Here is a 22,624-nt window from a genome sequence, read left to right on the forward strand (position 1 = left end):
GGGGATGAAAGAGCTAGATGATGCTGGATGTCCTCCAGCCAGGAAATAAAGTGGGCTCTAATGAATGAAAGGGGCGGAGCCAGGGTTGGTCAGGCTGAGGGAGGAAAGGGCTAGATGACACTGGATGTACTCTGATGGCCAGCATTATTCAACTCAGTTCCTCTGAGCCCAGGTCATCCCGGACTATCCCCCAACCTGTGACTGGACAGTCAAAGGAGAAGCAGCGCAGTGATGAGCTCATCTTTCTGACACTCTGCTCTCTCCTCATATCAGTATGACTGTTATCAGGACATGGGCTGTCAGAAGATGGGGATTCTGTAGTTGAATATCCCAGTTATGCAGATATTTCCACTTGCACTTTAAATCTTTCCCCAGTGCGGTGTCACCTTTCTCCCTCCCACGGTGTCACTTGTCCCCCTCCTGCGGTGTCACTTCCCCCCTCCCACGGTGACACCTGCCCCCTCCCGCAGTGTCACCTGCCCCCCTCCAGTGGTGTCACTTCGCCCCTCCCGCGGTGTCACCTGCCCCCCTCCAGTGGTGTCACTTCGCCCTCCTGCGGTGTCACCTGCCCCCTACCGCGGTGACACCTGCCCCCCTCCCGCGGTGACACCTGCCCCCTCCCGCGGTTTCACCTGCCCCCCTCCCGCGGTGTCACCCGCCCCCTCCCGCGGTGTCACCTGCCCCCTCCCGCAGTGTCACCTGTCCCCCTCCCGTGGTGTCACCTCCCCCCTCAAGCGGTGTCACCTGCCCCCCTCAAGCGGTGCCACCTGCCCCCCTCCAGTGGTGTTACATCCCCCCTTCCATGGTGTCACCTGCCCCCCTCCCGCAGTGTCACTTCCCCCCTCCCACGGTGTCACCTGCCCCCCTCCCGCGGTGTCACTTCCCCCTTCCCGCGGTGTCACCTGCCCCCCTCCCGCGGTGTCACCTGCCCCCCTCCAGTAGTGTCACTTCCCCCCTCCCACGGTGTCACCTGCCCCCCTCCCGCGGTGTCACCTGCCCCCCTCCCGCGGTGTCACCTGCCCCCCTCCCGCGGTGTCACCTGCCCCCCTCCCGCGGTGTCACCTTCCCCCCTCCCGTGGTGTCACCTTCCCCCCTCCCGCGGTGTCACCTGCCCCCCTCCAGTGGTGTCACTTCCCCCCTCCCGTGGTGTCACCTGCCCCCTCCCGCGGTGTCACCTGCCCCCTCCCGCGGTGTCACCTGCCCCCCTCCAGTAGTGTCACTTCCCCCCTCCCACGGTGTCACTTCCCCCCTCCCGTGGTGTCACCTGCCCCCCTCCAGTGGTGTCACTTCCCCCCTCCCGCGGTGTCACCTGCCCCCTCCCGCGGTGTCACCTGCCCCCCTCCCGCGGTGTCACTTCCCCCCTCCCGTGGTGTCACCTGCCCCCCTCCCGCGGTGTCACCTGCCCCCCTCCAGTGGTGTCACTTCCCCCCTCCCGCGGTGTCACCTGCCCCCTCCCGTGGTGACACTTCCCCCCTCCCGCGGTGTCACCTGCCCCCTCCAGTGGTGTCACTTCCCCCCTCCCGCGGTGTCACCTGCCCCCTCCCGTGGTGTCACTTCCCCCCTCCCGCGGTGTCACCTGCCCCCCTCCAGTGGTGTCACTTCCCCCCTCCCGCGGTGTCACCTGCCCCCCTCCAGTGGTGTCACTTCCCACCTCCCGCGGTGTCACCTGCCCCCCTCCAGTGGTGTCACTTCCCCCCTCCCGCGGTGTCACCTGCCCCCTCCCGTGGTGTCACTTTCCCCCTCCCGCGGTGTCACCTGCCCCCCTCCAGTGGTGTCACTTCCCCCCTCCCGCGGTGTCACCTGCCCCCCTCCAGTGGTGTCACTTCCCACCTCCCGCGGTGTCACCTGCCCCCCTCCAGTGGTGTCACTTCCCCCCTCCCGCGGTATCACCTGCCCCCTCCCGTGGTGTCACTTTCCCCCTCCCGCGGTGTCACCTGCCCCCCTCCAGTGGTGTCACTTCCCCCCTCCCGCGGTGTCACCTGCCCCCTCCCGCAGTGACACACCTTTGTAATCTCAGGTCTCCAGTCCCAGCTCAGAGTTACCTGTGACAGGTGTGATCAGGGAAGGGGAACACCCACCAAACCTGCCAAACAGGAGAAGACGGAGCGAGGAGGGAGGTCCCTGGCTGCCTCATCCAGGATGTCCAGATCCTGGAAGTCTGCGCTCTAATCCATCGCTGGGAGGAATCCGCCGTCTCACTGCCGAGGATCCCTGAGCTGCCCAGGACAGGAATGCTTCTCAGGATCCACACAAGCGGATAAGGTTGGTGTCACAAGAGACTGTCAGCTCTGCTGCCTAGAAATAGAGATGGGATTGAAAAACCGAGACAGACCAGGGGGGAAGAATGGTGGGATCAGACATTGGTCAGTCCAACCCGGAGGGAGGTTATGTTACATGGGACTGCTAGAGACTGCGGTCATGTTACAGGGGACTGCTAGAGACTGCGGTCATGTTACAGGGGACTGCTGGAGACTGCGGTCATGTTACAGGGGACTGCTGGAGACTGCGGTCATGTTACAGGGGACTGCTGGAGACTGCGGTCATGTTACAGGGGACTGCCAGAGACTGTAGTCATGTTACAGGGGACTGCTATAGACTGCGGTCATGTTACAGGGGACTGCTATAGACTGCGGTCATGTTACAGGGGACTGCGATAGACTGCGGTCATGTTACAGGGGACTGCTTGAGACTGTGGTCATGTTACAGGGGACTGCTAGAGACTGTGGTCGTGTTATAGGGGACTGCTAGAGACTGCGGTCATGTTACAGGGGACTGCTAGAGACTGCGGTCATGTTACAAAAAACTGCTGGAGACTGCGGTCATGTTACAGGGGACTGCTATAGACTGTGGTTGTGTTACAGGGGACTGCTAGAGACTGCGGTCATGTTACAGGGGACTGCTAGAGACTGCAATCATGTTACAAAAAACTGCTGGAGACTGCGGTCATGTTACAGGGGACTGCTATAGACTGTGGTCATGTTACAGGGGACTGCTAATGACTGCGGTCATGTTACAGGGGACTGCTAGAGACTGCGGTCATGTTACAAAAAACTGCTGGAGACTGCGGTCATGTTACAGGGGACTGCTAGAGACTGCGGTCATGTTACAGGGGACTGCTAGAGACTGTGATAATGTTACAGGGGACTGCTAGAGACTGTGATAATGTTACAGGGGACTGCTAATGACTGCGGTCATGTTACAGGGGACTGCGATAGACTGCGGTCATGTTACAGGGGACTGCTAGAGACTGTGGTCATGCTACAGGGGACTGCTAGAGACTGGTCATGCTACAGGGGACTGCTATAGACTGTGGTCATGTTACAGGGACTGCTATAGACTGCGGTAATGATACAGGGGACTGCTAGAGACTGCGGTCATGTTACAGGGGACTGCTAGAGACTGCGGTCATGTTACAGGGGACTGCGATAGACTGTGGTCATGTTACAGGGGACTGCTAATGACTGCGGTCATGTTACAGGGGACTGCGATAGACTGCGGTCATGTTACAGGGGACTGCTAGAGACTGTGGTCATGCTACAGGGGACTGCTATAGACTGTGGTCATGTTACAGGGGACTGCGATAGACTGCGGTCATGTTACAGGGACTGCTATAGACTGCGGTCATGTTACAGGGGACTGCGATAGACTGCGGTCATGTTACAGGGGACTGCTAGAGACTGTGGTCATGCTACAGGGGACTGCTATAGACTGCGGTCATGTTACAGGGGACTGCTATAGACTGCGGTCATGTTACAGGGGACTGCTAGAGACTGCGGTCATGTTACAGGGGACTGCTATAGACTGCGGTCATGTTACAGGGGACTGCTAGAGACTGTGGTCATGTTACAGGGGACTGCTGGAGACTGCGGTCATGTTACAGGGGACTGCTAGAGACTGTGGTCATGTTACAGGGGACTTTGGTCATGTTACAGGGGACTGCTAAAGACTGTGGTCATGTTACAGGGGACTGCTAAAGACTGTGGTCATGTTACAGGGGACTGCTAGAGACTGCGGTCATGTTACAGGGGACTGCTAGAGACTGCGGTCATGTTACAGGGGACTGCTGGAGACTGCGGTCATGTTACAGGGGACTGCTAGAGACTGTGGTCATGTTACAGGGGACTTTGGTCATGTTACAGGGGACTGCTAAAGACTGTGGTCATGTTAAAGGGGACTGCTAGAGACTGCGGTCATGTTACAGGGGACTGCTAGAGACTGTGGTCATGTTACAGGGGACTGCTAGAGACTGCGGTCATGTTACAGGGGACTGCTAGAGACTGCGGTCGTGTTACAGGGGACTGCTAGAGACTGTGGTCGTGTTACAGGGGACTGCTAGAGACTGCGGTCGTGTTACAGGGGACTGCTAGAGACTGCGGTCGTGTTACAGGGGACTGCTAGAGACTGCGGTCGTGTTACAGGGGACTGCTAGAGACTGCGGTCGTGTTACAGGGGACTGCTAGAGACTGCGGTCGTGTTACAGGGGACTGCTAGAGACTGCGGTCGTGTTACAGGGGACTGCTAGAGACTGCGGTCGTGTTACAGGGGACTGCTAGAGACTGCGGTCATGTTACAGGGGACTGCTAGAGACTGCGGTCATGTTACAGGGGACTGCGATAGACTGTGGTCATGTTACAGGGGACTGCTAATGACTGCGGTCATGTTACAGGGACTGCTATAGACTGCAGTCATGTAACGGGACTGCTAGAGACTGCGGTCATGTTACAGGGGACTGCGATAGACTGCGGTCATGTTACAGGGGACTGCTAGAGACTGTGGTCATGCTACAGGGGACTGCTATAGACTGCGGTCGTGTTACAGGGGACTGCTACAGACTGTGGTCATGTTACAGGGGACTGCTACAGACTGCGGTCGTGTTACAGGGGACTGCTATAGACTGCGGTCATGTTACAGGGGACTGCTAAAGACTGTGGTCATGTTAAAGGGGACTGCTAGAGACTGCGGTCATGTTACAGGGGACTGCTAGAGACTGCGGTCGTGTTACAGGGGACTGCTAGAGACTGCGGTCGTGTTACAGGGGACTGCTAGAGACTGCGGTCGTGTTACAGGGGACTGCTGGAGACTGCGGTCATGTTACATGGGACTGCTAGAGACTGTGGTCATGTTACAGGGGACTTTGGTCATGTTACAGGGGACTGCTAAAGACTGTGGTCATGTTAAAGGGGACTGCTAGAGACTGCGGTCATGTTACAGGGGACTGCTAGAGACTGCGGTCATGTTACAGGGGACTGCTAGAGACTGCGGTCGTGTTACAGGGGACTGCTACAGACTGCGGTCGTGTTACAGGGGACTGCTATAGACTGCGGTCATGTTACAGGGGACTGCTAAAGACTGTGGTCATGTTAAAGGGGACTGCTAGAGACTGCGGTCATGTTACAGGGGACTGCTAGAGACTGCGGTCGTGTTACAGGGGACTGCTAGAGACTGCGGTCGTGTTACAGGGGACTGCTAGAGACTGCGGTCGTGTTACAGGGGACTGCTGGAGACTGCGGTCATGTTACATGGGACTGCTAGAGACTGTGGTCATGTTACAGGGGACTTTGGTCATGTTACAGGGGACTGCTAAAGACTGTGGTCATGTTAAAGGGGACTGCTAGAGACTGCGGTCATGTTACAGGGGACTGCTAGAGACTGCGGTCGTGTTACAGGGGACTGCTAGAGACTGTGGTCGTGTTACAGGGGACTGCTAGAGACTGCGGTCGTGTTACAGGGGACTGCTAGAGACTGCGGTCGTGTTACAGGGGACTGCTAGAGACTGCGGTCGTGTTACAGGGGACTGCTAGAGACTGCGGTCGTGTTACAGGGGACTGCTAGAGACTGCGGTCGTGTTACAGGGGACTGCTAGAGACTGCGGTCGTGTTACAGGGGACTGCTAGAGACTGCGGTCGTGTTACAGGGGACTGCTAGAGACTGCGGTCGTGTTACAGGGGACTGCTAGAGACTGCGGTCGTGTTACAGGGGACTGCTAGAGACTGCGGTCATGTTACAGGGGACTGCGATAAACTGTGGTCATGTAACAGGGGACTGCTAATGACTGCGGTCATGTTACAAGGACTGCTATAGACTGCGGTCATGTAACGGGACTGCTAGAGACTGCGGTCATGTTACAGGGGACTGCGATAGACTGCGGTCATGTTACAGGGGACTGCTAGAGACTGTGGTCATGCTACAGGGGACTGCTATAGACTGCGGTCGTGTTACAGGGGACTGCTAGAGACTGCGGTCATGTTACAGGGGACTGCTATAGACTGCGGTCGTGTTACAGGGGACTGCTACAGACTGTGGTCATGTTACAGGGGACTGCTAGAGACTGTGGTCATGTTACAGGGGACTGCTATAGACTGCGGTCATGTTACAGGGGACTGCTATAGACTGCGGTCATGTTACAGGGGACTGCTATAGACTGCGGTCGTGTTACAGGGGACTGCTACAGACTGCGGTCGTGTTACAGGGGACTGCTAGAGACTGCGGTCGTGTTACAGGGGACTGCTAGAGACTGCGGTCGTGTTACAGGGGACTGCTACAGACTGCGGTCGTGTTACAGGGGACTGCTAGAGACTGCGGTCGTGTTACAGGGGACTGCTAGAGACTGTGGTCATGTTACAGGGGACTTTGGTCATGTTACAGTGGACTGCTAAAGACTGTGGTCATGTTACAGGGGACTGCTATAGACTGCGGTCATGTTACAGGGGACTGCTATAGACTGCGGTCATGTTACAGGGGACTGCTAGAGACTGCGGTCATGTTACAGGGGACTGCTAGAGACTGTGGACATGTTACAGGGGACTGTTAGAGACTGCGGTCATGTTACAGGGGACTGCTAGAGACTGCGGTCATGTTACAGGGGACTGCTAGAGACTGCGGTCATGTTACAGGGGACTGCTAGAGACTGCGGTCATGTTACAGGGGACTGCTAGAGACTGCGGTCATGTTACAGGGGACTGCTAGAGACTGCGGTCATGTTACAGGGGACTGCTAGAGACTGCGGTCGTGTTACAGGGGACTGCTAGAGACTGCGGTCGTGTTACAGGAGACTGCTAGAGACTGCGGTCGTGCTACAGGGGACTGCTAGAGACTGCGGTCGTGTTACAGGGGACTGCTAGAGACTGTGGTCGTGTTACAGGGGACTGCTAGAGACTGCGGTCGTGTTACAGGGGACTGCTAGAGACTGCGGTCGTGTTACAGGGGACTGCTAGAGACTGCGGTCATGTTACAGGGGACTGCTAGAGACTGCGGTCGTGTTACAGGGGACTGCTAGGGACTGCGGTCGTGTTACAGGGGACTGCTAGAGACTGCGGTCGTGCTACAGGGGACTGCTAGAGACTGCGGTCGTGTTACAGGGGACTGCTAGAGACTGTGGTCGTGTTACAGGGGACTGCTAGAGACTGCGGTCGTGTTACAGGGGACTGCTAGAGACTGCGGTCGTGTTACAGGGGACTGCTAGAGACTGCGGTCGTGTTACAGGGTACAGGCAATCATTAACTCCTCATCGATGTTCTTTGCAGAGTTGATCTCTCAGTCCCCCCCCCCCCCGAGGGAACATGGACTCCTCCAGACCTGAACTGCTCCTGGGGCCCCTGTTCGAGGGGCAGGACGATCTATTCCACTCGCAGGGGTTTCCGGGGGCAGAGCCCATCGCCTTCCCCCTGTCCGAAAGTCACGGATTTCCAGCCGAGAAAGCGTACGACGAATGGCAGCTCAGCGGGAGGACGGTAAGTGGCAGAGCGCCTCACGCAGGGCATTGTGGGATGTGGGCGGCCATATTGGCTCATTACACATGCATGCGATGCTTCCTCCTAATTCTTGTCCATCAGACGGGGTCCCTCCCACTGAAATCCACAGACTCTCGGCAGTCTCTGATAATGTCCAACACCCCCAATGAAGTAGTAAAATATCGCATTATGGCCGCTAGATGGAGGGGAGGAGCACAGGAAACACATAGGTCTGTATAACAAGGGATACAATGTAACAATTCCAGAGAACGCTAGAGGGGATTAGCAGATAAATGCGACCAACCGGGCAAAACGAATGTCCTATAGGCCGCGTTCTCTTCTGAACGAATGTTCTTTTAATACAGGAAGTAAAATACCAACTTGTGGCCACTAGATGGAGGGGAGGAGCATCGGAAATATATAGTTCTTTGTAAAAAGAGATACAAAGTAACACTTTTAGGCGCTAGAGGCAATTAGCAGATAAATGTAACCAAATGAGGAAAAAAACGAATGTTTTTTTAGGACACCTTCACTTTTGAACGAATGTTTTTTTGTTATGGGAAGTAGTAAAATACCACGTTATGGCCACTAGATGGAGGGGAGGAGCACAGGAAATACATAGGTCTTTATAACAAGGGATACAATGTAACGGTTCTAGAGAACGCTAGAGGGAATTAGCAGATAAATGCGACCATATGAAAAAAAAAAGAATGTTTTTTAGGCCACGTTCACTTCTGAATGAACGTTCTTTTGTTATGGGCTGTAGTAAAATACCGCATTGTGGCCACTAGATGGAGCCGAGGAGCACAGGAAATACATAAGTCTTTATAAAAAGAGACAATGTAACAATTCTACAGAACACTAGAGGGAATTAGCAGAGAAATGTGACCAATCGGGTAAAAAACGAATGTTCTTTAGGCCACGTTCATTTCTGAACGAATGTTCTTTTATTACAGGAAGTAGTAAAATACTGCATCATGACCACTAGATGGAGTGGAGGAGCACAGGAAATACATAGGTCTTTATAACAAGGGATACAATGTAACAGTTCTAGAGAACGTTAGAGGGAATTAGCAGATAAATGCGACCAATCGGGTAAAAACAAACTAACGAACGGCCTTTAGGCCATCTTCTCTTCTGAACGAATGTTCTTTTATTACAGGAAGTAGTAAAATACCGCCTTATGGTCACTAGATGGAGCCGAGGAGCACAGGAAATACATAGCTCTTTGTAAGAAGAGATACAAAGTAACAATTTTAGAGAACGCTAGAGGGAATTAGCAGATAAATGCGACCAAATGAGGAAAAACGAATGTTTTTTAGGCCACGTTCTCTTCTGAACGAATGTTCTTTTGTTATGGGATGTAGTACAATACCGCATTGTGGCCACTAGATGGAGCCGAGGAGCACAGGAATTACATAGGTCTTTATAACAAAGGGTACAATGTAACAGTTCTAGAGAATGTTAGAGGGAATTAGCAGATGAATGTGACCAATCGGGTAAAAAACGAATGTCCTTTAGGCCACATTCACTTCTGAACAAACATTCTTTTGTTATGGGATGTAGAAAAATATTGCATTATGGCCACTAGATGGAGCCGAGGAGCACAGGAAATACTTAGGTCTTTATAAAAAGAGACAATGTAACAATTCTACAGAACACTAGAGGGAATTAGCAGAGAAATGTGACCAATCGGGTAAAAAACGAATGTTCCGTAGGCCACGTTCTCATCTGAAGGAATGTTCTTTAGGCCACGTTCTCATCTGAAGGAATGTTCTTTAGGCCGCGTTCTCATCTGTACGAATGTTCTGTAGGCCACATTCCCATCTGAAGGTATGATCTTTAGGCCACGTTCTCATCTGAACGAATGTTCTTTAGGCCACGTTCTCATCTGAACGAATGTTCTGTAGGCCACGTTCTCATCTGAATGAATGTTCTTTAGGCCATGTTCTCATCTGAACAAATGTTCTTTAGGCCACGTTCACTTCTAAACGAATGTTCTTTAGGCCACGTTCTCATCTGAAGGAATGTTCTTTAGGCCGCGTTCTCATCTGTACGAATGTTCTGTAGGCCACGTTCTCATCTAAAAGAATGTTCTGTAGGCCACGTTCTCATCTGAACGAATGTTCTTTAGGCCACGTTCTCATCTGAAGGAATGTTCTGTAGGCCACGTTCTCATCTGAAGGAATGTTCTGTAGGCCACGTTCTCATCTGTACGAATGCTCTGTAGGCCACGTTCTCATCTGAAGGAATGTTCTGTAGGCCACGTTCTCATCTGAACGAATGTTCTGTAGGCCACGTTCTCATCTGAACGAATGTTCTTTAGGCCACGTTCTCATCTGAACGAATGTTCTTTAGGCCACGTTCTCATCTGACGAATGTTCTTTAGGCCACGTTCTCATCTGAAGGAATGTTCTGTAGGCCACATTCTCATCTGTACGAATGTTCTGTAGGCCACGTTCTCATCTGAACGAATGTTCTGTAGGCCACGTTCTCATCTGAACGAATGTTCTTTAGGCCACGTTCTCATCTGACGAATGTTCTTTAGGCCACGTTCTCATCTGAAGGAATGTTCTGTAGGCCACATTCTCATCTGTACGAATGTTCTGTAGGCCACGTTCTCATCTGAAGGAATGTTCTGTAGGCCACATTCTCATCTGAAGGAATGATCTTTAGGCCACGTTCTCATCTGAACGAATGTTCTTTAGGCCACATTCTCATCTGAACGAATGTTCTGTAGGCCACGTTCTCATCTGAACGAATGTTCTTTAGGCCACGTTCTCATCTGAACAAATTTTCTTTAGGCCACGTTCACTTCTAAACGAATGTTCTTTAGGCCACGTTCTCATCTGAAGGAATGTTCTTTGGGCCGCGTTCTCATCTGTACGAATGTTCTGTAGGCCACGTTCTCATCTGAATGAATGTTCTTTAGGCCACGTTCTCATCTGAACGAATGTTCTGTAGGCCACGTTCTCATCTGAACGAATGTTCTTTAGGCCACGTTCTCATCTGACGAATGTTCTTTAGGTCACGTTCTCATCTGAAGGAATGTTCTGTAGGCCACGTTCTCATCTGTACGAATGTTCTGTAGGCCACGGTCTCATCTGTACGAATGTTCTGTAGGCCACGTTCTCATCTGAACGAATGTTCTTTAGGCCACGTTCTCATCTGACGAATGTTTTTTAGGTCACGTTCTCATCTGAAGGAATGTTCTGTAGGCCACGTTCTCATCTGAAGGAATGTTCTGTAGGCCACGTTCTCATCTGAACGAATGTTCTGTAGGCCACGTTCTCATCTGTACGAATGTTCTGTAGGCCACGCACCACATACGTTGTGAATTTTAAAGGCAGGTTTGCCTTTTCTGACGTCTGGCTCCGGATCGCGTTCCCTTGCCAAGACCACATCCTGGACGCCATTCACGTCCGCCCGCCGCCACGGCTTATCGCCGATGTGTTTACAAAGTGGAAAGAATCGCCGCCGCTGATTGTTATCGGTCCTTACAAAGCTCATTAGCGTTCGGCGTACACAAAGCGCTATCAGTCGCGCCCGGCCGCCTCCGCAAACACAGGACACGGATCCGGGTACCTGAGCCACAAAGGTCGGATCAGATCCGCACGACCGCCACCAGGATCTGTCAATACGATCGACCGCGTGATGACAGGAGACGGCCGCTGGGCGACGTTCGTCTGGACATGGCGCAGAGGGATGTCCTCCCCAGCAGCACCTATATACTGTATGTTGTCTCTTAGGCTTGGTTCCCGCCTACATTGGCGTCCCAGCGCACGCGCGTAGGGCAGCCAATTCATTTCAATGGGCTTTCCCACGCACAAAAAACGTGGAAAAGAAGTCCCTGATTACGCCCCAAAATGCACCGCAAATGCAAGCGCAAAAAAAATGCGCATTTGCGGATCCATGGGGGTGTTGGTAACAGTGAATGGCGCCGCCGCGCGTCTGCGTGCGCTTTCGTCAGCAGTCCCAACGCACGTCTATGAGAACACGGCCTCAAACCCTGAGCTCAGACGTGTCCATTGACAAGCTCGTTTCTCTAGTAAAGCCACCTGGCGCTCCCATTTGGCGCCAGAATAACCACCGCTCTCTCTTTTTGGGTCCTGGAAAAACCACCACGCTCTCTTTTTGGCGCCGGAATAACCAACGCGCTCTGTATTTGGTGCCGGAATAACCACCACGCTCTCTTTTTGGTGCCGGAATAACCGCAGCGCTCTTTTTGGGGCCGGAATAACCGCCGCGTTCTCTTTTTGAGGCTGGAATAACCGCTGCGCTCTTTTTGGGGCCGGAATAACTGCCACGCTCTCTTTTTGAGGCTGGAATAACCGCTGCGCTCTTTTTGGGGCCGGAATAACTGCCACGCTCTCTTTTTGGGGCCGGAATAACCGCGACGCTCTCTTTTTGGGGCCAGAATAACCGCCGCGTTCTCTTTTTGAGGTTGGAATAACCTCCGCGCTCTTTTTGGGGCCGGAATAACCACCGCGCTCTCTTTTTGCCGCGGGAATAACCGCCACGCTCTGTATTTGGTGCCGGAATAACCACCGCGCTCTCTTTTTGCCGCAGGAATAACCACCGCGCTCTGTATTTGGTGCCGGAATAACCACCGTGCTCTCTTTTTGGTGCCGGAATAACCATTGCGCTCTCTTTTTGGTGCCGGAATAACCGCCGCGCTCTCTTTTTGCCGCCAGAATAACCGCCGCGCTCTCTTTTTGGGGCAAGAATAACCGCCGCGCTCCCTTTTGCTGCCAGAATAACTGTCGCGCTCTCTTTCGGTGCCGGAATAACCGCCGCACTCTCTTTTTGCCGCCAGAATAACTGCTGCGCTCTCTTTTTAGGGCCGGAATAACCGCTGCGCTCTCTTTTTGGAGCTGGAAAAACCGCCGCGCTCCCTTTTGGCGCCAGAACAACTGCCGCGCTCTCTTTTTGGTGCCGGAATAACCGCCGCGCTCTCTTTTTGGGGCAGGAATAACCCCCGCGCTCCCTTTTGCTGCCAGAATAACTGCTGTGCTCTCTTTTTGGGGCCGGAATAACCAGCGCGCTCCCTTTTGGCGCCGGAATAACCGCCGTGCTCTCTTTTTTTTTGGGGCCGGAGTAACCGCCGCGCTCTCTTTTTTGCTGTTGCAGGGCCTGAATGAGCGGAAAGACGCTGACAACTAACCGCCGTGCTCTCTTTTTGGGGCCGGAATAACCGCCGTGCTCTCTTTTTGGGGCCGGAATAACCGCCGCGCTCTCTTTTTGGGGCCGGAGTAACTGCTGCGCTCTCTTTTTTGCCGTTGCAGGGCCTGAACGAGCGGGAAGACGCTGACGACTATCTGCAGATGATGATCAATCCCAATGATGTCTACAGCGCCGAGGCGGCCAACAGCGAATCGCCGGAGAGCGACAGCGGATTCTCCGATGACCCCCGGCCGGAGACCCCCATGAGCCAGGAGAACGGCGCCCCCCTGGCCGCGGCCGCCCCGGTGTACAAGCTGGTGTACGATATTGGGGCCATGGAGGAGCACAAAGCGCACGGCGAGATGAGCAGCGTCATATCCATCCAACTAGGTAATGTGGGGGGGGGGGGTGCAAATGGAAATCCACCAACTTGGAGTTAGAACCCCCCCCCCCCTAACTCAGGATTTTATTGCTGTGTCCCCAATGGGGAGGGTCACTTTCTCTAGTTGAGGCTCCCACCACCCAAAATGAAAAAGCCAAAAGAGCGCCCCCTTTCCAATGAGATGTGAACTACCTCAGCAGCAGGTCCTGCCTTTTATTTTTACCCCCCCCCCTTTCCTGCAACAACCTCTTCTGCCTATCCCTCAGCCTGGCCCTTGTTGTCACCAGGACAGGAGTAGAGGGGAAATCTTCCAGTGGGGACAGCTAAAATAGGATAATAACCCCCCCCCATGTGTGGAAAAACTTCCTTCAACTTCCTGTTGTGTCACTGGGACAGGAAGTGGAGGGAAATCTGACTAAGGGGACACAGATAGAAAAAAAACATACAGGGGTTCTAGCCATGTCATCCAAAACCTAAAAAAAAAGGTCACCCCCCCCATCAACATGATAATAACATTTTTAAATAAAACCTTTCCATTTTCATTGAATATTTTATATCCAGTGATGTCATCACTGGGTCTCTGTGCATCACTATGCAATCCAGGCAGATCATGGCTGCTGGGAGGGGCATGAAAACAGCACAGCCCCCTGCCTCAGTACTCCTCTCAGGAGCCCTCAGTGCTGATGCAAGCGGGGGGAGGAGCTATGCAAACATCAAAATGCCTTGATGGGTGGGTGTCAGTCTGGTGAAGCTGGTGTACTTACGTTGTATTTGCATAGGTACCGCCCACCTGATGCTGAGCCTCCATGATTGAAAGAACTGAAATCCAATTAATGAAAGGGGCGGGGTCAGGGACAGTCAGGCTGGGGAGGAAAGCCTAGATGATGCTGGACGTCCTCCAGCCAGGAAATGAGGCGGGCTCCAATGAATAAAAAGGGGCGGGGTCAGTCAGGCTGGGGAGGAAATCGCTAGATGATGCCGGACGTCCTCCAGCCAGGAAATGAGGCAGGCTCCAATGAATAAAAAGGGGCGGGGTCAGTAAAGCTAGGGAGGAAAGTGCTAGATGATGCTGGACGTCCTCCAGCCAAGAAATGAGGAAGTATCTGTCTGATTGGTTGCTGCTCTTTGTCAGACGGTTGAGCAGTATGTTGCGTGTTTGTACCGGCAGAGGATTGGCCGTCTCCCGTGCTGATTCCGGAGAGCTGCATCGTGAATGAGCTGCCGCCCCTGCATGCCGGACTCTGCAAGCCCCTGCCGCTGCGGGGGTCCTCCCCAGACCTGCTCTCCATGGACTCCCTGGTGAGTGTCGGCGCTCTGCCTGTCCGGGGTCCCCGCGGTGGCCGGGGTCTCATTCTCTCGGTCTCTTCTCCCCCGCAGTACCCGGAGCTCCACCTGACCGATGAGGAGAAGAGGCTGCTGTCACAGGAAGGGGTGGCCCTGCCGAGTAACCTACCTCTGACCAAGGTAAGTCGCCCCCCCCACTTGTCTTGTTGTGCCGCCTTCCAAATTTAGACCGGCTACGGTAGGGGAAGGCAAAGAGTCGGCTCATGGGGCGGGGTGGGCGGAGTTCCTGGTGTAGGTGCCCAGAGATGGGATCTGGGAGAGTTGGGTGGTGGCACCAAAATGGAGGACAGAGGAGTCCCGGATCTAATCCATGACGGAGCGAAGCTGAGAAATGCCAAAAGAAATGTTAGACTCCAAGTATGAAAAATCCACTTCCATGATTTATAAATGAATTCAATTCCAACGCGTTTCGGGTCAGGAGAAGCCGCCTTCATCAGGGATTACAGCTAGAAAACAGAGATCAGGTGACAAGAATCAACACTGAGGAGCCGACCCAACCAGCATCCTCACCGGAAGGTGAAGGCCTTGTCACCCATACTCCATGTGTCCAATATCAATGAATCCTCCTCCTTCTCCTCTTTCTTCTCCTTCTTCTTCTTGTTCCCCTCCTTCTTTTCTTCTCCCTCTCATCATTCTATTTCTCCTCCTTCTCTTCTTTCTCCTGCTTCTCCTTCTCTTCCTTCTCATTCTTTTTCTTATGCTCCTTCTCTTCCTTCTCTTTCTTCGCCTTCTCCCTCTCCTCCTCCTTCTCCTCTTCCTTCTCCTTCTTCTCTTCCTTCTTCTCATTCTCATTCTCTTCCTTCTTCTCCTTCTCTTCCTTCTCCATCTCCTCTTTCTTCTCCTTCTCTTCCTTCTTCTTCTCTTCCTTCTTCTCCTTCTCTTCCTTCTTCTCCTTCTCTTCCTTCTTCTTCTCTTCCTTCTCCTTCTCTTCCTTCTCCATCTCCTCTTTCTTCTCCTTCTCTTCCTTCTTCTTCTCTTCCTTTTTCTGCTTCTCTTCCTTCTTCTCTTTCTCCTTCTTCTCCTTCTCTTCCTTCTCCATCTCCTCTTTCTTCTCCTCCTCTTCTTTCTGTTGCTTCTCTTCTTTCTTCTGCTTCTCTTCCTTCTCTTCCTTCTCTTCCTTCTCCTCCTTCTCTTCCTTCTCCTCCTTCTCTTCCTTCTTCTCCTCTTTCTCCTTCTCCTTCTCTTTCTTCTTCTCCTTCTCCCTCTCCTCCTTCTCTTCCTTCTCTTACTTCTTCTCCTTCTCATTCCTGGTAGTAGCCGGTCAGATTCAACTGGACTTTTTCTGTATTGTAGATGTTTGGTAGATTCTCCAAACTACATAATCCCATCCTTGGTGTCAGGATGTCTTCATAGGTGTCGCTCCCTCAAGTCTCAAGGCTGAAGGCGTTAATTGCGGTCATCCAGCCAGAGTAGAGATAGCAAACATACCTCAGTATTTATATCCACATAGGTAGCAGACACCTTCATCCAATCACCATGGAATGTGTCATGGCAGATGTTGAATGTCCAAGAACAGGACGGGGAAAGTTGTGGAAACAGATACATAATCCCAATCTGGTTGTAACTGGAAAGGCATTCCTGGTAGTAGCCGGTCAGATTCAACTGGACTTTTTCTGAAATGTAGATGTTTGGTAGATTCTCCAAGCTGTATAATCCCATCCTTGGTGTCAGGATGTCTTCATAGGTGTGGATCCCTCAAGTCTCAAGGCTGAAGGTGTTAACTGGGGTCATCTAGGCGGCTTAGAGATAGCAAACATACCTCAGTATTTATATCCACACAGGTAGCACAGATACCTTCATCCAATCACCATGGAATGTGTCACGGCAATGTTGAATGTCCAAGAACAGGACAGGGAAAGTTGTGGAACCAGATACATAATCCCATCCTTGGTGTCAGGATGTCTTCATAGGTGTCGCTCCCTCAAATCACAAGGCTGAAGGTGCTAACTGCTGTCATCTAGCCAGAGTAGAGATAGTAAACATACCCCAGTATTTATATCCACATAGGTAGCAGATACCTTCATCCAATCACCATGGAATGTGTCACGGCAGATGTTGAATGTCCAAGAACAGAACGGGGGAAAGTTGTGGAACCAAAAAAAAGGCATTCCTGGTAGTAGCTGGTCAGATTCAACTGGACTTTTTCTGTAATGTAGATGTTTGGTAGATTCTCCAAGCTACATAATCCCATCCTTGGTGTCAGGATGTCTTCATAGGTGTCGCTCCCTCAAGTCTCAAGGCTGAAGGTGCTAACTGGGGTCATCTAGGCAGAGTAGAGATAGCAAACATACCTCAGTATTTATATCCACACAGGTTGCAGACACCTTCATCCAATCACCATGGAATGTGTCACGGCAGATGTTGAATGTCCAAGAACAGGACGGGGGAAAGTTGTGGATCCAGATACATAATCCCATCCTTGGTGCCCTCTCAACCAACAAATGTCCCAACATAGAAGGGCAAATTTCACAGGTCAAGACTCTTCCTACACTTTAAGGAAAAGGGATCATCTTTGGAGGACAGTGAGGAGCACATTTCGGGACAGTTAACAACGGGTTGGCAAAAGGCATAAAAGACGCCATCTACGTCAAATTGGAGCAACCATCCATGAACGGGGGTGGGGACCTTTGACACCATCTGTCTTTCACATAAAATGCCATTTTAACATCTCCACCCAGGCTAGTTGACACTAGTTCACACCTTCAGCCATGGGACTCAAGGATTCCACGCCTGTCCAGCACCAAGGATGAGATTATCTTGCTCGGAGAAGACACAAAACATCTTCAACGTTACAGAACAAGTCCAGTTGGCCGTGACCAACTACTACCAGGATGTCCTTTCGGTAGAAACATCTGGGGCCAATACTGATACATGTTATACCTTCTTTCCTTCATGATTTGTAGCCCCAATGAAGGGGGCTGACCCCGGAAACGTGTTGCAATTTATTTTGTTACCCAAATCAACGAAGTCCTATTCTGCTCAAACGAAGCATCGGACTCGTCCATCGTAGTCACGAAGGAGAACTTCTGAAGTAAATTGTTTCCTCCACCCCGCAGGCCGAGGAGCGGATACTGAAGAAGGTGCGAAGGAAGATCAGGAACAAGCAGTCGGCGCAGGATAGTCGGAGGCGCAAGAAGGAATACATTGATGGCCTGGAGAGTCGGTGAGTGTATCGATGGGTTGGTTGGAGAGGGAGGCGTGGCCACAGGGGAGGGATAATTAACGTCGTGTCCTTTGCAGGGTGGCCGCATGTTCCGCGCAGAATCAAGAACTCCACAAGAAGGTCTTCGAACTGGAGAAGCACAATATGTGAGTAGAGCCAGGGCCAGTGTGACCAGGGGATGGGTATGGTGGTGGCCATCTGTGGAGGAGATACAATGGTCCCTATGAGGATGCTAAGGATTAGTATGATGGTGGCCATCTCTGGAGGAGATACAATGGTCCCTATGAGGATGCTAAGGATTAGTATGATGGTGGTCATTTGTGGAGGAGATACGATGGTCCCTATGAGGAAGCTAAGGATCAGTATGGTGGTGGCCATTTGTGGAGGAGATACAAGGGTCCCTATGAGGATGCTAAGGATTAGTATGATGGTGGTCATTTGTGGAGGAGATACAATGGTCCCTATGAGGATGCTAAGGATTAGTATGATGGTGGTCATTTGTGGAGGAGATATGATGGTCCCTATGAGGAATCTAAAGATCAGTATGATGGTGGCCATTTGTGCAGGAGATGCAATGGTCCCTATGAGGAAGCTAAGGATCAGTATGGTGGTGGCCATTTGTGGAGGAGATATAATGGTTCCTATGAGGAATCTAAGGATCAGTATGATGGTGGCCATTTGTGGAGGAGATATAATGGTTCCTATGAGGAATCTAAGGATCAGTATGATGGTGGCCATTTGTGGAGGAGATACAATGGTCCCTATGAGGAAGCTAAGGATCAGTATGGTGGTGGCCATTTGTGGAGGAGATAAAATGGTCCCTATGAGGAAGCTAAGGATGATGGTGGCCATTTGTGGAGGAGATACAATGGTCCCTATGAGGAAGCTAAGGATGATGGTGGCCATTTGTGGAGGAGATACAATGGTCCCTATGAGGAAACTAAGGATCAGTTTGATGGTGGCCATTGTGGAGGAGATACAATGGTCCCTATGAGGAAGCTAAGGATCAGTATGATGGTGATGAAAGTGACCCATAACTCTCCACCGCAGATCCCTGCTCACCCAGCTGCGCAAACTACAGACCCTCATCAAGCAGACGTCCAACAAGGCCGCGCAGACCGGCACCTGTGTCCTGGTACGTGCCCTCTGACCCCCTTAGCCCCTCCCCCCCAACTCGCCTCAACCGCATGCGCTGCTCACAGAGCTGACACTCTCTTCCAGATCCTCATCTTCTCCCTGGCTCTGCTGATCTACCCCAACTACTACCCTCTGCGCTCCGGGGCCACCGGCGACAAGGCCACCTACACACCCACCGGGGGTAAGTACACAGCCAAAAATCTCACCGCTGTCATGGTGAGTACTGCGCTCAACATTCCCTGCAAACCAGCTGAATCCGACATCAGGCTGGAGGGGAAACTTCTTATCCTTTCCTATCTTTTAATGGAGGAGTGTTTCAGGAGCACACTTAAAAAAAAAATAAAAAAAATTAAAAAATTATTATAATAATAATAAAAAAAAATATGTAAAAAATATTTGAAAAATTTTAAGAATAATTACAGCTTCAGAAATGGGAAATGGAGAGTCTGTCATTGTGAGTACTGCGCTCAACATTCCCTGCACACCAGCTGAATCCGACATCAGGCTGGAGGGGAAACTTCTTATCATTTCCTATCTTTTATTGTAGGAGTGTTTCAGGAGCACACTTAAAAAAAAAATAAAAATAAGAATATTAATAAAAAAATATGTAAAAAATATTTGAAAATTTTTAGAATAATTACAGCTTTAGAAATGGGAAATGGGGAATCTGTCATGGTGAGTACTGCGCTCAACATTCCCTGCACACCAGCTGAATCTGACATCAGGCTGGAGTGGAAACTTCTTATCCTTTCCTATCTTTTATTGTAGAGGTGTTTCAGGAGCGCGCTTAGTTAAAAAAAAAAAAAATGTAAAAAATACTTAGTTAAAAAAAATAAAAAATACAAAAAAATAATAATAATAATAAAAAAAATATGTAAAAAATATTTGAAGAGATTTAAGAATAATTACAGCTTCAGAAATGGGAAATGGAGAGTCTGTCATTGTGAGTACTGTGCTCAACATTCCCTGCACACCAGCTGAACCCGACATCAGGCTGGAGAGGAGATTCTTATCATTTCCTGTTTTTTATTGTAGGAGTGTTTCAGGAGCACACTTAGTTAAAAAAAATAAAAAATAAAAAAATTATTATAATAATAATAAAAAAAAATATGGAAAAAATATTTGAAAATTTTTAAGAATAATTACAGCTTCAGAAATGGGGAGTCTGTCATTGTGAGTACTGTGCTCAACATTCCCTGCACACCAGCTGAATCTGACATCAGGCTGGAGGGGAAACTGCTTATCCTTTCCTATCTTTTATTGTAGGAGTGTTTCAGGACAACACTTAAAAAAAAAAAATAAATAATAATAATAATTAAAAAAATGTAAATATTTAAAAAAAATTAAGAATAAAAAATTTAAAAAATATTAAAAAAATTATAAGAATATTTACAGCTTCAGAAATGGGAAAAGGGGAGTCTGTCATTGTGAGTACTGTGCTCAACATTCCCTGCACACCAGCTGAACCCGACATCAGGCTGGAGTGGAGATTCTTATAATTTCCTATCTTTTATTGTAGGAGTGTTTCAGGAGCACACTTTAAAAAAAAAAAAAATAATAATAATTATTAAAAAAATTAAATATTTAAAAAAATTTAAGAATAAAAAATTTAAAAAATATTAAAAAAATTATAAGAATATTTACAGCTTCAGAAATGGGAAAAGGGGAGTCTGTCATTGTGAGTACTGTGCTCAACATTCCCTGCACACCAGCTGAATCTGACATCAGGCTGGAGGGGAAACTGCTTATCCTTTCCTATCTTTTATTGTAGGAGTGTTTCAGGACAACACTTAAAAAAAAAAAAAATAATAATAATTAAAAAAATGTAAATATTTAAAAAAAATCAAGAATAAAAAATTTAAAAAATATTTAAAAAATTATAAGAATATTTACAGCTTCAGAAATGGGGAGTCTTGCACCTCAGAAGACAAAAAATGGAATTTATGATCATAGTAATAGTAACTTTTTTTTTTTTTTTACAATATTACCAGTAATATCCAGGAACATTCTAAATGAAGGAGGCTTCTCAGAGGTCACGGAGCCCCCCGTGGTACCGGACAGCCCGACACCTGAACTCCAACTGGAAGAGACGGTTCGGGAAACTCTCAACGGCGCTCCGCATCTCCCTGAGCAGGAAGAGGTGGACTCAGAAAAGAGAGGAGCTGGGAGAAGCCTGGAGAGGCCAGCCCCCGAGGAACTTGTCCCCTTGGAATCTCCTCCCCCAGGACAGAAAGTCATACTGCAGTTCCACCCAGGAGGGGGCCCTGCCGGGAAGGACCCTTCAAAAACGGCCCGATCCGATGAGATATGATCGCGCTGGAGGCTGAAACTTACCTAGCGACACTCAATGCAAGCTGTGATTGGAGACATTGGAATCAGACGACGCACTGGTACAAAGGAGGGGAGGAGGAGGCGGACGCAAAGCTGTCAGGTCACGGGTGCCTGTGGTATACACCCTCCAAAAAAACAAAAAAAAAACCAACGCACTGTGATATGTGCACCCCAAAAAATGCACCATTTCTGAAGGACCGAGACCCCCAAAAAACACACATTTTGTTACTTTTTAGTTTGCGATAATTCACTGTGAATGTCTTCCGCTCCGCCCTTTTCTGTGGATCCGTTTCCTCGTTTTCTGGTTACGTTTTGCTCCGAGTCCGAGCGTAAAGGACCGTCACGCCTGTTTACACCGACGGAGCCGCCACCTCCCGCTTCTCGCACTTCCTCACCCCTGCTTGACTGGATCTTCCTGATATTCAGAGAATTATTTTATATTATTTATATGACTAATCATATTTTTGGGGAGGGTCAGCCGATATCTCCGAGGATGTAATATGGAACGTGCTTTAATAAAAGGTCGTTTTTATGTTTTCTGGTGTCTAATGGTTTTTTTTTTAATGATTTTTGTTTTTAACCTTGGTTTAACGTGTTCATAATATATATATTATTTTATTTAAATAGATCACGCCTACTTTTACAGTAAAGAATGTTGCATTCAGTTTACACTGGTAGCAAAGAATCCATAGCCTGGCTACTTTTACATACAGTCTACACTTACAGTAAAGAATCCATAACCTGACTAATTTTACATACATCCTGCCTTTACAGTAAAGAACCCACGGTCTGACTACTTTTACAGACAGTCTACACTTACAGTAAAGAATCCACAGCCTGACTACTTTAACATACAGTCTACCTTTACAGTAAAGAACCCACAGCCTGACTACTTTTACATACACTTACAGTAAAGAATCCATAGCCTGACCACTTTTACATACAGTCTGCACTTACAGTAAAGAATCCATAGCCTGACTACTTTTACATACAGTCTACACTTACAGTAAAGAATCCATAGCCTGACTACTTCTACAGACAGTCTACACTTACAGTAAAAAATCCATAGCCTGGCTACTTTTACATACAGTCTACACTTACAGTAAAGAATCCATAGCCTGACTAATTTTACATACATCCTGCCTTTACAGTAAAGAACCCACGGTCTGACTACTTTTACAGACAGTCTACACTTACAGTAAAGAATCCACAGCCTGACTACTTTAACATACAGTCTACCTTTACAGTAAAGAACCCACAGCCTGACTACTTTTACATACACTTACAGTAAAGAATCCATAGCCTGACCACTTTTACATACAGTCTGCACTTACAGTAAAGAATCCATAGCCTGACCACTTTTACATACAGTCT

The 22,624-nt window shown here is 49.8% G+C and overlaps 1 protein-coding gene across 1 annotated transcript; it reads left to right on the plus strand.

Annotated features, from left to right (window-relative positions):
• Nucleotides 1-2,042: 2,042 nt before the first annotated feature.
• LOC149436442 (cyclic AMP-responsive element-binding protein 3-like protein 4) lies at nt 2,043-21,786 on the plus strand. Its single transcript, XM_089661630.1, has 10 exons — nt 2,043-2,262; nt 7,524-7,730; nt 13,016-13,283; nt 14,444-14,574; nt 14,653-14,739; nt 17,676-17,782; nt 17,860-17,928; nt 18,833-18,917; nt 19,004-19,100; nt 20,911-21,786. Exons 2-10 carry the CDS (start codon nt 7,560-7,562, stop codon nt 21,228-21,230), a joined length of 1,335 nt encoding a protein of 444 aa, XP_089517756.1. The 5' UTR covers nt 2,043-2,262; nt 7,524-7,559; the 3' UTR covers nt 21,231-21,786.
• The last annotated feature ends 838 nt before the right edge of the window (nt 21,787-22,624 follow it).

The sequence above is a fragment of the Staurois parvus genome, unplaced genomic scaffold (genome assembly GCF_062004578.1).
Source record: "Staurois parvus isolate SC_StPar_1 unplaced genomic scaffold, SC_StPar_1.0 ptg001354l, whole genome shotgun sequence".
Taxonomy (NCBI): Eukaryota; Metazoa; Chordata; class Amphibia; order Anura; family Ranidae; genus Staurois; species Staurois parvus.

What these genes read in the sequence shown, in the direction of transcription:
- LOC149436442 (XM_089661630.1), top strand. Translation starts at nt 7,560, where the DNA reads ATGGACTCCTCCAGACCTGAACTGCTCCTGGGGCCCCTGTTCGAGGGG. An exon ending in GGCAGCTCAGCGGGAGGACG is followed by an intron (nt 7,731 to 13,015) that starts GTAAGTGGCAGA and finishes TTGCCGTTGCAG; the next exon opens with GGCCTGAACGAGCGGGAAGA. An exon ending in GAACTGGAGAAGCACAATAT is followed by an intron (nt 17,929 to 18,832) that starts GTGAGTAGAGCC and finishes TCTCCACCGCAG; the next exon opens with ATCCCTGCTCACCCAGCTGC.